General features: G+C 46.3%; 1 protein-coding gene across 5 annotated transcripts in view; it reads left to right on the top strand.

Annotated features, from left to right (window-relative positions):
• The window catches only part of LOC129695115 (microtubule-associated serine/threonine-protein kinase 4-like), a 462,908-nt gene that overhangs the window by 199,538 nt on the left and 246,791 nt on the right, over window positions 1-16,579 (top strand). For all 5 annotated transcript variants that reach the window (XM_055631871.1, XM_055631863.1, XM_055631890.1 and 2 more), the window contains one exon: window positions 1,341-1,372. In XM_055631871.1, coding sequence (XP_055487846.1) covers window positions 1,341-1,372 — 32 coding nt within the window. The remainder of the gene's footprint in view (window positions 1-1,340; window positions 1,373-16,579) is intronic.

Here is a 16,579-nt window from a genome sequence, read left to right as displayed (position 1 = left end):
CTCTTTCAATAATGTCCCCCCCCCCCCCCCCCCCCACCCCCCGTCTAAAGAAGGGCTACCGCACAAATAGTTGCTTCCCATGCTCCCGATCTGCCGAGTTCCTGCTGGAATTTTGAGTTCCTCTGGAATTTTGCCCCCCCCCCCCCCCAAATAAAGTTGCCAGTATAGGCTTGTACGAAGATCTATCTAGGAACTTGCAAAATGAACAGAAATGGTTCAGGTGTTTGTGTCTTTCCTTGAAATGTTCCTTCAGGTCATTGGATGTGGAGAGGATGTTTCCACTGGTGGGAGAGTCTAGGACCAGAGGTGACAGCCTCAGAATTAAAGGAAGGAAATGAGGAAGGAATCTCTTTAGTCAGAGGATCACAATTCTGTGGAATTCATTGCCACAGAAGGCTGTGGAGGCTAATGGATATTTTTAAGGCAGAGATAGATATATTATTGATTAGTACGGGTGTCAGGGGTTATGGGGAGAAGACAGGAGAGTGGGGTAAGGAGACAGAGATAGATCAGCCATGATTGAATGGCGGAGTAGACTTAATGGGCCGAATGGCCTAAGTCTGCTCCTATCGCATATAAGCACGAGGTAAGGTGTTACTTGCATAACTGTAAAACTTATACTTCCACAAAAACCAACGTATAAAAACACTAGAATGAGTGAATGAATACGTTTATTGGTCAAGTATTCACATACAAGGAATTTGCCTTGGTGCTTCGCCCGCAAGTGACAACATGACATACAGTGACAGTTAGGAATGACACATAAAACATTAAACATTAATAATAAAACATTATCGATTAAACATGTGAATTAAATAAAATACCAGAGCAAAAGGAGGCTCCAGATTTTTGGTTATTGAGTAGAGCTACTACTCGTGGATAAAAACTGTTTTTATGTCTGGCTGTGGCGGCTTTGACAGTCCAGAGTCGCCTTCCAGAGAGAAGTTATTCAAAGAGTTTAAAAAGGAACTGCAGATGCTGGAAAATCGAAAGTACACAAAAAAAAGCTGGAGAAACTCAGCGGGTACAGCAGCATCTATGGAGCCAAGGAAATAGGCAACGTTTCGGGCCCGAAACGTTGCCTATTTCCTTCGCTCCATAGATGCTGCTGCACCCGCTGAGTTTCTCCAGTTTTTTTTGTGTACCAGTGATTCAAAGAGTTTGTGGCCAGGGTGAGAGGAGTCAGAGATGATCTTACCTGCTCGTTTCCTGGCCCTTGCAGTGTATTATTTGAAGTCATTACACTGTAATTTTTAAGGTTATGGGGGTGCTCAATGTTGACAGTAACTACGTTGATAACAGCAATCGCTTTCAATGCCACTTTATGTTTTCTTTTGCAGAAAGAATTGAGCCTTCCGCGCAGAGGAAGTCTGTAAGTAGAACGGATTTAAATCTTGCCACTTTCCCCACAGATGGATGCTTGATGTGTTTTTAAACCTTTTTAAAATTGGAGGTATTGTTTGCAGCTTTCTGGAGCACTGTAATAAATGTTTAATCTTGTACAGGCTTTGACCTTCTGTGACATCTTCATGCAAATAAGCCATTATATTGTTGATGCGGTGAGATCATTGCCGTTCACAGCTGGTGAACATGTGTTGGATATTTCAATGGCTCCATAGCTGATGAATATTATGTTTATACTGCTCGAAGAAGGAGATAATTGCTCGAAGAAGTGTGGTTACTCTTCATTTGCTCTCTGCTTGCTGTTTACAGTTAACTATTTATAGTCCGTTTTGTGTTGGGAAGCTATGTTTGAACTTTGTGCCTTTATCCCCCACTGGTTACCACTGTGGGGGGGATGATTTTTCTGTGTGTAGTTACCATGTTAGTCTGTGTCCAAGATGGCTGTCGGAAGGGAGAGTGGACGCTGGCGTGCTTTAGCTGCCGCTGCTCTCTCTTCACATTGTGTTCTTTGATTTTTTTGATTTTGTGTTTTTAGAGAGATTTCTATCTTTAATTTGTGTATTGATGATGTCCTTATTATTTATTTTTCTCCGACTATATGTTTTTTTCTCTTCTGTTAATCTTTGTAAGGTGTTAGTTTTGTAAGGAGTTAGATGTGGCCCTTGTGGCCAAGGGGATCAGAGGGTATGGAGAGATGGCAGGTACGGGATACTGAGTTGGATGATCAGCCATGATCATATTGAATGGCGGCGCAGGCTCGAAGGGCCGAATGGCCTACTCCTGCACCTAATTTCTATGTTTCCATGGTGTCCTTGAGATTTGAAAGGCGCCCGAAAATAACATTTATTATTATTATTATTATTATTATTATTATTATTATTGTGTCGTATTCCAATCCTGGGACATTTTTCTTGGCCTGGTTTGTCCAAATGATCAGTTGGTTTCATTGCCTCGTGAATTGCTGCTCCAACAAAAGGTTCAGAAAATCTCTCGTACATTTCCCGTTTGACAAAATGAAGGAATAAGGAAATAAGCATCATCCGAAGGGTCTCCAATGAGGTAGACGGTAGTTCAAGAACGCTCTCCAGCATTTTATCGGGATGCATCGCAGCTTGGTTTGGGAACAACTCCATCCAGGACCATAAGAAATTGCAGCGAATTGTGGCCGCAGCCCAGACCGACACACAAACCAACCTCCCTTCTATTGAAGGTAGACAAAATATGCTGGAGAAACTCAGCAGGTGAGGCAGCATTTATGGAGAGAAGGAATTAGCAACGACTCTGGTCGAGACTCTTTGAAACGTCGCCAATTCCTTCTCTCCATAGATGCAGTCTCGCCTGCTGAGTTTCTCCAGCATTTTTTGGTCTACCTTCGATTTTTCCAGCATTTGCAGTTCTTTCTCAAACACTCACTTCTATTGATTCCATTTACACCTCATGCTGCCTCGGCAAGGCCAGCCTTTACTTCCTGAGAAGATTACGGAGAGTCGGTATGTCAAGGAAGACTCTCTCTAAATTCTACAGTTGCATATTAGAGAGCATGCTGACCGGTTGCATCGTGGCTTGGTTTGGCAACTTGAGCGCCCTGGAGAGGAAAAGACTACAAAAAGTAGTAAACACTGCCCAGTCCATCATCGGCTCTGACCTCCCTTCCACCGAGGGGATCTATCACAGTCGCTGCCTCAAAAAGGCTGGCAGCATCATCAAAGACCCACACCATCCTGGCCACACGCTCATCTCCCTGCTAACTTCAGGTAGAAGGTACAGGAGCCTGAAGACTGCAACGACCAGGTTCTGGAATAGCTACTTCCCCACAGCCATCAGCCTATTAAACTTGGCTCGGACAAAACATTAATAGCCCATAATCTGTTTATTTGCACTTTATCAGTTTATTTATTCATGTGTATATATATTTTATACAATGGTATATGGACACACTGATCTGTTCTGTATTCGTGCCTACTATGTTCTGGTGTGCTGAAGCAAAGCAAGAATTTCATTGTCGTATCAGGGACACACGACAATAAACTCTCTTGAACTTGCTTGAGCACAATCAAGGACGAGTCGCACCCTGGCCACTCCCTCTTCTCCCCTCTCCCATCAGGCAAGAGGTACAGAAGTGTGAAAACACACAACTCCAGATTCAGGGACAGTTTCTTCCCAGCTGTTATCAGGCAACTGAATCATCCTGAATCACAACCAGAGAGCGGTGCTGAACTACTGTCTACCTCTTTGATGTCCCTCGGACCAGACGTTGCAGGCTTTACCTTGCATTCAACGTTATTCCCTTATCACGTATCTGTACATTGTAAATGGATTGATTGTAATCACGTATTGTCTTCCCGCTGACTGGAAAGCACGCGACAAAAAGCTTTTCATTGTACCTCGGCACGTGTGATAATAAACTAAACTGTACGGAACAGTTTTGTTGGTAGGATGTTTAAGAAGGAACTGCAGATGCTGGAAAATCGAAGATACACAAAAATGCTGGAGAAACTCAGCCGGTGCAGCAGCATCTATGGAGCGAAGGAAATAGGCAACGTTTCGGGCCAAAACACTGCCTATTTCCCTCGCTCCATAGATGCTGCTGCACCCGCTGAGTTTCTCCAGCATTTTTGTGTACCTTTGTTGGTGGGATGGTTCAGTTGCCTGATCCCAGCTGGGAAGAAACTGTCCTTGAATCTGGAGGTGTGCGTTTTCACACTTCTGTACCTTTTGCTCCATTGGGAGAGGTGAGTGACCGGGGTGCGACCCGTCCGTGATTATGCTGCTGGCCTTGGCGTGTGCAGCGTGAGGTATGAATGGAGTCAATGGAAGGGAGGTTGGTTCAGACAATAGACAATAGGTGCAGGAGTAGGCCATTCGGCCCTTCGAGCCAGCACTGTCATTCAATGTGATCATGGCTGATCATCCCCAATCAGTACCCCGTTTGTGCGATGGTCTGGGCTGCCTCCGTAATTCTCTGCTATTACTTGCGGTCTTGGATGGAGCTGTTCCCAAACCGTGCTGCGATGCTTCCCGATACAGTTGCATAGCTCTAGTGCAGCAGAAGGTTTTCTGCAAGTTGGTGTTTTTGAAATTAAAGCAGGTCAGCCAGTGAAAATGTCAGCAGTATGTATTGATTTTAAGGCACAACTGATTGATTTCAGAAGAACATTTTTTCATAGAGCTCCCGGAATTGTATGGACTCCATGGCAAGAATAGTGACCCAGCAAAACCAGGTGGGCTCCAGTGTAATTGATCCAAGAGGTGACATGTTTTTTTTCCGCCAGATAAGACACAGAGGAAAGTGGAGAGCTTGCTAAGAAGTGACAGAGGAAGAGATGTGAAATCCTCACTGTCTGGGTCTAGCTTCCTTCAGTTCGCACTACCCCAGGGGCGGCGCTGTGGCGCAGCGGTAGAGTTGCTGCCTTACAGCGGCAGAGACCCGGGTTCGATCCTGACTACGGGTGCCGTCTGTTAGGTGGGTTTTCTCTGCATGCCTCGGTTTCCTCCCACACTCCAAAGACGTGCAGGTTTACAGGTTTGTTGGCTTCAATAAGGATTGTTACGTTGAATTTATACGTTCACCCTGTGACCGCGTGGGTTTTCTCCGGGTGCTCCGGTTTCCTCCCACATTCCAAAGGTATGCAGGTTTGTGGGTTAATTGGCTTTGGTAACATTGTAAATCAGCCCCGAGTGTGTAGGATAATGCTAACGTGCGGGGATTGCTGGTCGGCACGGACTCGGTGGGCCGAAGGGCCTGTTTCCGCGCTGCATCTCTGAACTAAACTAAAAAAGCACAGAGGAAAACGGAGAGTTTGCTAAGAAGTGAAAAAGAAAGAGATATGAAATCTTCTTCACAGTCGGGATCCGGCTTCTTTCAGCTCACACAACGTCTTGTCGGGCAGTGCTCTTGGTTCAGTTCAGTTTAGTTTATTGTCACATGTACCGAGGTACAGTGAAAAACTTTTGTTGCGTGCTAACCAGTCAGCGGAAAGACAATACATGATTACAATCGAGCTGTTTACAGTGTACAGATACATGATAAGGGAATAACGTTTAGTGCAAGACAAAGCCAGCAAAGTCCAATCAAGGATAGTCCGAGGGTCACCAATGAGGTGGATAATAGTTTAAGACCGCTTCTCTGGACGTGGTAGGATGATCCAATTGCCTGATAGCAGCTGGGAAGAAACTGTCCCTGGATCTGTATATGTGATAGATCTACTATCATTGATTTGTCGAATGAGCAGGCTCATCGTATTGTTTTACGCTCTCGATACGGTTTGATTCGCTGCTTTACTCTGCACTTTGATGATGTTACCTCTCCTTTTAGTTTATTTAGTTTAGAGATACAGCGTGGAAACAGGCCCTTCGGCTCACCGAGTCCACGCCAACAGCGATCCCCTTCTTCTCACTATGGACTCCGGGCTTTTGATTTGTTTTATAATATATATTTTTAAATTATTAATTGTTGTTTACAGACATGTCATGCTGCTGCAAGTAAGAACTTCATTGTTCCATTTTACTTCATATGAAAATAAAACACTTGACCAACAGGCCTGTAACCATCACACACGCAAAAAATATGTGACCATTTTATAAATTCAATAAATTAATAACTATACTGCAAGTTGGATACACATCCTGTGATATGTGGAAAATGAACAATAATGCAGTTGGTATTTCCTTTAACAGTCCAATTTAAATATAAAACCGTGCTTCTTTGTTTCATTGCTATTTGTGTGATCTTATAATGTTCAAAATGGCTGGCTGCATGCAGTGACTGCAGTGCAAGGTGATCGATTGGTTTATTTGAGCATTTCTGTGAGGTGCATTGGATATAATGCAATCCTCCTTCATGGCATCAGGTTTGGCCTTTATTTCATTTGTGCCTTATAACATCCGTGACACAAGTTACTTTGCTGCTTCCCTCGACTTAATAACTGACATTCAGTGATTCGGCAAGTTCTGACAGCATTCCTCAAATAACTATCATTTCCCGAACCATTCTACATTGCTACAGAAACATTTAACTGTTGCATTAGCCTGCAATGTATTATAGAGAGTGTAGGGGCGGCTTAGTGGCGCATCGGTAGAGTTGCTGCCAACTGCCCCTGTCCCACTTAGGAAACCTGAACGGAAACCTCTGGAGACTTTGCGCCCCACCCAAGGTTTCCGTGCGGTTCCCAGAGGTTGCAGGTGGTTGCCGGAGGTTGCAGGTAGTGGAAGCAGGTAGGGAGACTGACAAAAACCTCCGGGAACCACACGGAAACCTTGGGTGGGGCACAAAGTCTCCAGAGGTTTCCGTTCAGGTTTCCTAAGTGGGACAGGGGCATTTTTACAGTGCTTGGAGCGCCGGGGATTCGGGTTCGATCCTGACCACAGGTGCTTTCTTTGCGGAGTTTGTACGTTCTTCCCGTGACCACGTGGGTTTTCTCTGAGATCTTCGGTTTCCTCCCACACTCCAAAGACGTACAGGTTTGTAGGTTAATTGGCTTGGTATAAGTGCAAAGTGCCTCTAGTGTGTATAGGATAGTGTTAACATGCGGAGAATGCTGGTCAGAGCAGACTCCGTGGGCCGAAGGGCCTGTTTCCGTGCTGTGTCTCTAAACTAAACTAAACAAACTGCAAATGCTGGTTCAAACCAAAGATAGATGCAATAAACTGGAGTAACTCAGTGGGTCAGGCAGCATCTCTGGAGGAAAGGAATAGGTAACGTTTCAGGTCAAGACCCTTCTTCAGACTGAGAGTCAGGGGAGAGGGAGTCTAGAGATGTGGAAGGGTACGGTGAGAAAACGACAGATCAAAGCAGACAATGATCAAGGAAATGTAGAGTGGTTCGTTGTTGGCTGAGGGGAAGGTGACAAGAAGGTAAAATTAATTAGAAGGGCAGTGAAACTAGTCAGAGAACTGGGGTGGGAGAGGGATGGAGAGAGAGGGAAACCAAGGGCTACTTGAAGTTAGAGAAGTTAAATTCATACCTGGTTGTAAGTGGAAATATGAGGTGCTGTTCCTCCAATTTGTGCTGGGCCTCACTCTGACAGTGGAGGAGGCCCAGGGCAGAAAGGTCAGTGTGGGGCCTGGATAGGGTAGCCAGGTGTTCCATGTTAGCTGGGAATTCCCGTTTATTGGGCTAAATTGGATTGTCCCGTACAGGACCGCCCTTGTCCCGTGTTTGACTGCTACTACTCGGGTCGAGGGGACTGTCGGGTCAGAACGCCGCGTCCGGCCCCGCCTCACCCGTCCCGACGTAGTGCAGCCCATGGAGTGCAGCAGCAGCAGCAGCGCCTCGCCCGTGGCCCCGTCGGTCGGCAGCCCGGCCAGTTGTCCGACCTTCCGACCTTTGCTCACCGCCGACACCACCACCACCCCTCCTTCTGATGGCTGATCATCGGTTCATGAGTTGGATGAGGTGTCAGACTTTGCACGCGGCCCAGGCCAAAACTCCTCAGCTGGCCCGCCGGCTGGGCTTTGTGTGCAGTCCAGCACCCGGGGCCAACTCATCATTCACCCAGCCACGGCCGAGTCGGTCAACGAATTGCCGTCGGGAATTTGTCCCTTAATTTGACCTTTTGTCCCTTATTTGGGAGTGAGAAAGTTGGCAACCCCAGGCCTGGTTGACAATCAGTACCAAGAAAACTAACCTTAAAGTCCTCTATTGCTGTGATAGTTGCCTCCCATGTAAATAAGATTGTACCAGGACCAAAATCCTCTACTCAACTGTGCTGGGTTTGTGACATTTTTGTACGACTCTAGACACTGGACAAAAGGAACAGGTGACGTTTCGGGTCGAGACCCTCCATCAGGCTCGGAAGGGTCTTGACCCAAAATGTCACCTATTCCTTCTCTCCAGAGATGCTGCCTGTCCCGCTGAGTTACTCCATCATTTTAAGAATAAGGGTTAAGCCATTTAGAACGGAGACGAGGAAACACTTTTTTCCACAGAGCGTTGTGAGTCTGTGGAATTTTCTGCCTCAGAGGGCGGTGGAGGCAGGTTTTCTGGATGCTTTCAAGAGAGAGCTGGATAGGGCTCTTAAAGATAGCGGAGTCAGGAGATATGGGGAGAAGGCAGGAACGAGGTACTGATTGGGGATGATCAGCCATGATCACGTTGAATGGCGGTGCTGGCTCGAAGGGCCGAATGGGCTACTCCTGCACCTATTGTCTATTGTCTATTGTCTAATGTCTATTGTCTATCTTCAGTTTAAACCAGCATCTGCAGTTCCTTCCGCCACATTCTGTACTGCAGGTTGCGTGGAATTTTCAAAAACCTTGCATACCTTCTGAATTCCTGTGCTTTTGTAATCATTAGGTGACCGTTCACTTATGATGGAACCAGCCTAGAGTGTATTAAACTATGGTAATGGTTGTAAAGGTAGACTTCAGATAAATTATTTCAGCTGAATTGATCGTTGCAACTGTGCGGTGGGGCTTATCGAATTTGTGATGAAAGTAGATGCTATTTATCTCTGGGTAACACAAGGTGATGACAGAGATGTCTGCCCATAGGATTAGCAATTGGCACATTAGTTAAATTGCTCAGGTCTGGCCTTCGCATTCTAGCGATGTTTGCTCAAGAGTGAAAACAGTCTCAAGAGTTGGATAAATTTAACGCTTCCATGATTTTAAGCCATTTTAAAACGATATTATTTTCGTTCCATGGGTGTAATATGTTCTGAAAAATGCCTGTTTGTCTATTTCTCACGACCTATGGCTCAGTTCAGTTTAGTTTATTCTCACATGCAGCGAGGTACGGTGAAAAGCTTTTGTTGCGTGCCAACCAGTCAGCAGAGAGACAATACGTTACGCGGAGAGGATGTTTGCACTAGTGGGAGAGTCTAGGACTAGAGGTCGTAGCCTCAGAATTAAAGGAATTAGAGGTGAATCTGTGGAATTTTTTTGCCACAGACGGCTTGGTATAAATGTGAGTAGAAGTTAAAGCAGAAATAGATAGAATCTTGATTAGTACGGGTGTCAGGGGTTATGGGGAGAAGGCTGGAGAATGGGGTTTGGAGGGAGAGATAGATCAGCCATGATTGAATGGCGGAGTAGACTTGATGGTCCGAATGGTCTAATTCTGCTCTTATTACATATGACCTTATGACATTATTACAATCGAGCAATTCATAGTGTACAGATACATGATCAGGGAATCATTATTGTACAAGATAAAACCAGTAAAGTCTGATCAAAATAGTTCAAGGGTCACCCATGAGATAGATAGTATTTCACTGATAGACCAGAGACAGATAGTTCCTCTTCATTACCGCCTTTGTCATGTTATGGGGTTGTGGGACGGAGGCAGGAGAATGGGGTTGAGAGGGAGAGATGGAGGGGCCATGATTGAATGGCGGAGTAGACTCGATGGGCTGAATGGCCTAATTCTGCTCCTAGAACTTATGTACCATCTACCCAGTTTCATTGTTTAAGAAGGAACTGCAGATGCTGGAGAACCGAAGGTACACAAAAAAGCTGGAGAAAAAACTCAGCGGGTGCAGCAGCATCTATGGAGCGAAGGAAATAGGCAACGTTTCGGGCCGAAACCCTTCTTCAGACTGATCGGGGGCGGGGGTGGGCGGGGACAAGAAAGGAAAAAGGAGGAGGAGCCCGAAGGCTGGGAGGGGAGGAGACAGCAGGGGGACTGAGGAAGGGGAGGAGACAGCAAGGACTAACAAAATTGGGAGAATTCGATGTTCATGCCCCCAGGATGCAGACTCCCCAAACGGAATATGAGGTGCTGTTCCTCCAATTTCCGGTGCTGCTCGCTGTGGCCATGGAGGAGACCCAGGACAGAGAGGTCGGAGACGGAGTGGGAGGGGGAGTTGAAGTGCTGAGCCACCGGGAGGTCAGCTTGGTTATTGCGGACCGAGCGGAGGTGTTCGGTGAAACGATCGCCCAACCTCCGCTTGGTCTCACCGATATAGATCTGCTGACATCTAGAGCAGCGGACGCAATAGATGAGGTTGGAAGAGATGCAGGTAAACCTCTGTCGCACCTGGAACGATTGCTTGGGTCCTTGAACGGAGTCGAGGGGGGAGGTAAAGGGACGCAGTTTCATTCCCTGGCAGAGTGGCCAAACTAAGGATCTGCCCTCTGGTTTCTGATTTTTGTTTCGGAATACCAGCTGACTTCTGTTTATCATTTTTAATGTCATTTAGTTTAGTTTAGTTTAGTTCAGAGACACAACGCTGAAACAGGCCCTTCGGCCCATCAAGTCCGCACCGCCAGCGATCCCCGCACACTTACACTATGCGACACACACTCGGGACAATTTACATTTCTACCAAGCCAATTAACCCACCAACCTGTACGTCTTTGGGGTGTGGGAGGCAAGCGAAGATCTCAGAGAAAACCCACGCAGGTCACGGGGAGAACGTACAAGCGCCCATGCAGAGAAGCACGGACAATATTATAAGAATATTTTAAAGTGTTGGAAGAAGTCTGTTGAAAACGTGTGTGAACAATTCAGGATGCAGTGCCGATGTTCCCGCCTAAGCCTTGCATTTGGCAAGACGCACTTGTGTGTTTTTATTACATGTCGTTACACTACTGAGCTTAAAATATGTAGGCTAACAGCTGACAGCACCTTGCACTGCCTTTCCTTGCCCTCAGGAACTAAGCTGTCAAAGCCAGACCTGACAAACACTGCAGGAAATTTGATCCTTTTATTTTAAAGAAGCACTTTGTCACTGTTATTTTGAGCTTCTGATGTTGGAAAATGTCATTCGACTTCCATGTGTGAAGTATCTTATTTGGTGTGTCCACGGTGGAGCAGCGGTAGAGTCACTGCCTTACAGCGCCAGAGACCCGGGCTCGATCCTGACTGCGGGTGCTGTCTGTACGGAGTTTGTACGTTCCCCCGAAGGCTTTCTCCGGGTGCTCCGGTTTCCTCCCACGCTCCAAAGACGTGCAGGTTTGCAAACTAATTGCCTTTGGTAAAATTGTCCCTCGTGTGTGCAGGATATGTTAATGTGCGGGGATCGTTGGTCGGCGCGGACTTAGTGGGCCACGCGGCCCATATTTCTGCGCTGTATCTCTAAACTAAACAAAATCACAATGAGTTCAGCGATTACTATTCAAAATATTTTCTCAGGCTGCATTTGAAGATTAGATATTTGTCCTATTAATCAATTTCCCACACGTAATTAATCATTTGCTCAGTAGAATTTTCGAAAGAAATTATCCCACGTTTATTATTAGCCGGGTTTATTTCTAGAATAGGACACAGTGCCGGAATAATGGGGCTGTCCCACTGTACGAGCTAATTCTAGAGTTCACCCAAATTTCCCCTGATTCGAACTCGGAGAATTACGGTAATAGCCGCTCGTAGGTACTCGGGGCTCTCGTGGACATGGCGATAGGTGACGTTTCACAGAGTGCTGGAGTAACTCAGCGTGTCAGGCAGCATCTCTGGAGAAAGTGGATAGGTGACGTTTCACAGAGTGCTGGAGTAACTCAGCGGGTCAGGCAGCATCTCTGGAGAATGTGGATAGGTGACGTTTTGTGTCGAGACCATTCTTCAGGTTGCCTAGCCTGGTGAGTTACTCCAGCAGTTGTGTATTTTTGTGTATTCAGCAGCATCTGCAGTTCCTTGTTTCTACATGGTTCATTTCCAGTTTTCTTTAATAAAACCCTATAGAATAATTTTGTTTACTTCACTGTAGAGATACAGTGCAGAAACAGGCCCTTCGGCCCACCGAGTCCGTACTGACCAGCGAACTCCGCACATTAACACTACCCAACACACACTAAGGACAATTTACATTTACACCAAGCCAATTAACCCACAAACCTGTACGTCTTTGGAGTGTGGGAGGAAACTGAAGAGCTCGGAGAAAACCCACGCAGGTCACGGGGAGAACGTACAAACTCCGTACAAACAGCACCCGTAGTCAGGATCGAACCCGGGTCTCCGGTGCTGTGGGGCTGTAACTCTACCGCTGCGCCACCGTGCCACCTTAATTTCACTTCATTTACTCCACATGGGGCTGTTTACTAACAGCTATAAAATACGCCCACATCCACATCATCTGCTGCCAGTTGGCAATTGCTCTGTTTTTTTAAACTTGTTCAATCCAAGTACAGTACACACAACAGAACAGGTATTGTCTTCATTTTAATTTACTTCCCACTGAAACCAGCTCTACAACAAAGGCCACCCACACAGTGGGCCACGCACAGTAAACATACGCGAGAGAAAAGGCCAGGCAAGTGAGAAGCCAATCAAATGTTTGTTCAGAGTTTAGTTTAGAGATCCAGCATGGAAACAGGTCCTTCGGCCGATTGAGTCCACGCCGACCATCGATCACCCGTTCCCACACTAATTCTACACACTCCCGACATGCTTGGGGCAGCACGGTGGCGCAGTGGTAGAGTTGCTGCCTTACAGCGCCAGAGACCCGGGTTTGATCCTGACTGCGGGTGCTGTCTGTACGGATTTGTTTATATAGATATAGTTACATCTCCATATGAAGACGTGCAGGTTTGTAGGTTAATTGGCTTGGTATTAATTATAAATTGTCCCGAGCGCGTGTCAGAAAGTGTTAGTGTGTGGGGGTCGCTGGTCAGCGTGGACTCAGTGGGCTGAAGGGCCTGTTTCCACGCAGTATCCCTCATCTAACCTAAACTGAAAGCATCAGACCAATATGCTGGATGGTGCGGTAGACTGTTCTTCTAGACTCAACTTAGTTTAGTTCAGAGATGCAGTGCAGAAACAGGCCCTTCACCCATCGAGTCTGTGCCGTACCAAACATCACCCCAATACTCCTTCCACAATTTCCAGTTTCACAGCCTGCAAACTAGGGGCAATTTACAGAAGCCAATTGACGTACAAACCTGCACGTCTTTGGAGTGTGAGTGGCAACCAGAGCACCCGGAGAAAACCCAGGCGGTCACGGGGAGAACGTGCAGACACCGTACAGACAGCACCCGCAGTTGAACCCGGGTCTCGTGTGCTGTGAGGCAGCGACTCTACCGCTGCGCCACAGTGCTGACCTCCTGCACTCCAAGAAATCCAACCCCCAACTCAGCTTCGGGGTATCGCACCATCCAGCAAACGTTCGGTATTCATTTTGAAGCTGGAAATCCTCTTGTTATATTTATAATCCCATGTTTTATTCTGTTTCAAAGCACATGAAGCTGTAAGAATTGATGGCTCAACCCTCCTTGAAAACACCTTTGGAAATTCATTGTGTCAACTGTAATGGAAATGTCTTATTAAAAATTGATACATTATCCTGCACGCAGACATCCCGTGCATACAAATCAACAAGGTGTCATTGACATAAGAACTTGGAGATTCCCTTTGGTTAAGACTTTCCTTTCACAAACAGCATGACATCCTGTATTACAGCCCTTCATTCCCGATGTACTCTCTCCTTCCTTGTTTTGTTTGTATCGCTGGTATTCTTCTCGATGCTCCAAAGTGGTGGAGCTGCATGTGTAGTGTAGTTCTCTCATCGCATGGATCGCAATCTAAGAGAAGTTCCCAGGTAGGTAGGTGGGTGTGGTCCAACCTCCAGTCTAAACCAGCACCTGCAGCTCATTCCTCCAAACCTCAAGTTCCCGAAGGTGGATTAGACAGAAGCAGAAGAGCGTGCGGCCTGCAAAAAGACAGGTATCTCTAATCATTTGAACTCGTCCTACCTCCTGTGTAAGGAGGAACTGTAGATGCTGCTATAAGGCGAAGATAAGACACAAAATGCTGAAGTAACTCAGCGGGTCAGGTAGCATCTCTGGAGAGAAGGAATGAGTGACATTTCGGGTTTAGTCTGAAGAAGGGTCTCGAGCCGAAATGTCAAATCATCTGGCATTTTGTGTCTTCCTACCTTTGGCTGTTTCATTCACCAAGTCTGGACTGGAGTAAATCAGTGGGACAGGCACCATCTCTGGACAGAAGGAATGGGTGACGCTTTGGGTTGAGACCCTTCTTCGGACTCAGGGAGGAGAGGGGGGGAGAGGGAAATGAGAGATATGGAAGAATAAGGTGTGAAAACAAGAAGTGGAGCACAGGAGGGATCACAGAGGGGGGAGCAGCGAGAGAGGGTGCTTCAGAGCTCTTGTCGGAGACAGGAGGAGATTGTCTTCAAAGTGGGAACACCTTGAGGAGATTTCGCAGTGGAGCAGATGAAATGTGTAGGAAGGAACTGCTGTGGGGGTGCACCAGTCTCACCCACACTGAAGGAAGGGCCTTGTGGTCGTGTGATACCACAGGGAACAGCATGAAGGTAACAGAGTGTTCAGCAGCGGTACACAGAGCACCGGAGACCCGGGTTCGATCCTGACTCCGGGTGCTGCCCGTACGGAGTTTGTACGTTCTGCCCGTGACCACGCGGGTTTTCTCCGGGCGCTCCGGATTCCTCCCGCACTCCAAAGACGTGCAGGTTTGTAGGTTAATCGGATTCTGTGAATTGTAAATTGTCCCTAGTGTGTGTAGGATAGTGCTGGTGTACAGGGATCGCTGAACGCCTGTTTCCACACTGTTTCTCTAACGTCTAGTCAAATGTCTAGTCAAATAAGCTAAGGCAGTGATTCCCAACCTGGGGCCATGGAAAATTTCAGGGGGGCCACGGAAACATTTTGGTATTTAGGGGGCCACAGGTTCACTTTGGGATTTAGGGGGCCACAGGTTCAATGAGCTACCACCCTGTTGCCTCCTAAATTTCAGTTCTAATAAATTTAAATCTATGTGGTTGAAATATTTTTGATGTTTGTGGAATAGAATAAAAGAGAATATATGTGCAATTAATAGACACTTGTGGCGGCTCCTAAGGGTCGTCCCATTATACTGCCGAACCCCTCGGCACAGGAGTGGTGCAGTCCGGAGGCGGTCCTTAGCCGGAGGGTATAAAAGGCAGGGTTTGGGTGCCATCTTTCCCTGGTTTCGTCTTCCCCTGAACCGGGAGGAATTAAAGTAAAGTGCTTCTCAAACTTCGGACTACTTGCCTCATTTTGAGACCCACGCACTACACACTGATATTTTTATGGAAGGTATTATAATATTGAAGTACTTTGTTTCTGCTAATAATGTCAGGGAAGGCCACAGAAAAATTAAAAGTTCCCAAGGGGGCCATGAGCTAACAAATGTTGGGAACCACTGAGCTAAGGTTACAGTCCCATTTTTCCCATACTTCCATTTTGTGGAAATTGAGCTTAATTTCGGGAACTGTTACGCTGCAATATTGGGATATTATATTCCGCACTGTGGTATCCTCCTCTCCATCGTACCTTTCATGCTTGTGTTTGTATTCATGTATATTATTCACTGCAGTGAGGAACTGCAGATGCTGGTTCACACCGAAGATCGACACAAAATGCTGGAGTACCTCAGCAGGCTCGGCAGCATCTCTGGAGAGAAGGAATAGGTGATGTTTTGGGTCGAGACCCTTCTACAGACCGTGTTTAAGGGGAGAGGGAAACTAGAGGTATGACTACCAGCTCTGCTTTCTGTCCCCAGAGTCAGAACTAAACTTGGAGAAGCAGCGTTTAGTTTTTTATGCACCACATATATGGGACAAACTTCCAGAAAAATGCAGGTCCGCTCCAAATCTCAGTAAATCGGGGCTGGAGACTTTTCTGTTGACGTTGCCTATAATTAAATTAAATCATTATTAATTTCATACACTGCACTGTAACTTTTATTCTTGTATTTTATACTTGTCTTATTCTATTTGAATTAGATTTTATTTTCTATTCTTTTTAATTGCTCTTTAATGCTTCATGGAAAGCACTTTGAATTGCCTTATTGCTGAAATGTGCAGCTTAAATAAACCTGCTTGCTTGCTATGGAAAAAAAATGAAACGCCACCTATTTCTTTTCTCCAGAGATGCTGCCTGTCCCGCTGAGGTACTCCAGCATTTTGTGTCTATCAAATTTGGGTTATCTGGTTTGATTGGATAGAAATGCAGAGCAAAGCTTTTCACTGTGCCTCGATACACATGACTGCGGTAAACTCAAGCCATTTTTATGGCTGATTAGTACGGATGTCAGGGGTTATGGGGAGAAGGCAGGAGAATGGGGTTGAGAGGGAAAGATAGGCCAGCCATGATAAAATGGCAGAATAGATGTGATGGGCCGAACGGCCTAATTCTGCTCCTATCATTTATGAACCATTTCTGACAATATAAAACTATATGCTTTGACAAAAGAGGCTTAAGGGGCTGTTCCACTTGGGCGGCCTAATTGGCGAGTTTA

The sequence above is a fragment of the Leucoraja erinacea genome, chromosome 3 (assembly GCF_028641065.1).
Source record: "Leucoraja erinacea ecotype New England chromosome 3, Leri_hhj_1, whole genome shotgun sequence".
In the NCBI taxonomy this organism is placed as follows: Eukaryota; Metazoa; Chordata; class Chondrichthyes; order Rajiformes; family Rajidae; genus Leucoraja; species Leucoraja erinaceus.
Note: the sequence above shows the minus strand (reverse complement) of the source record. Positions and strands in the feature narration are given on the sequence as shown.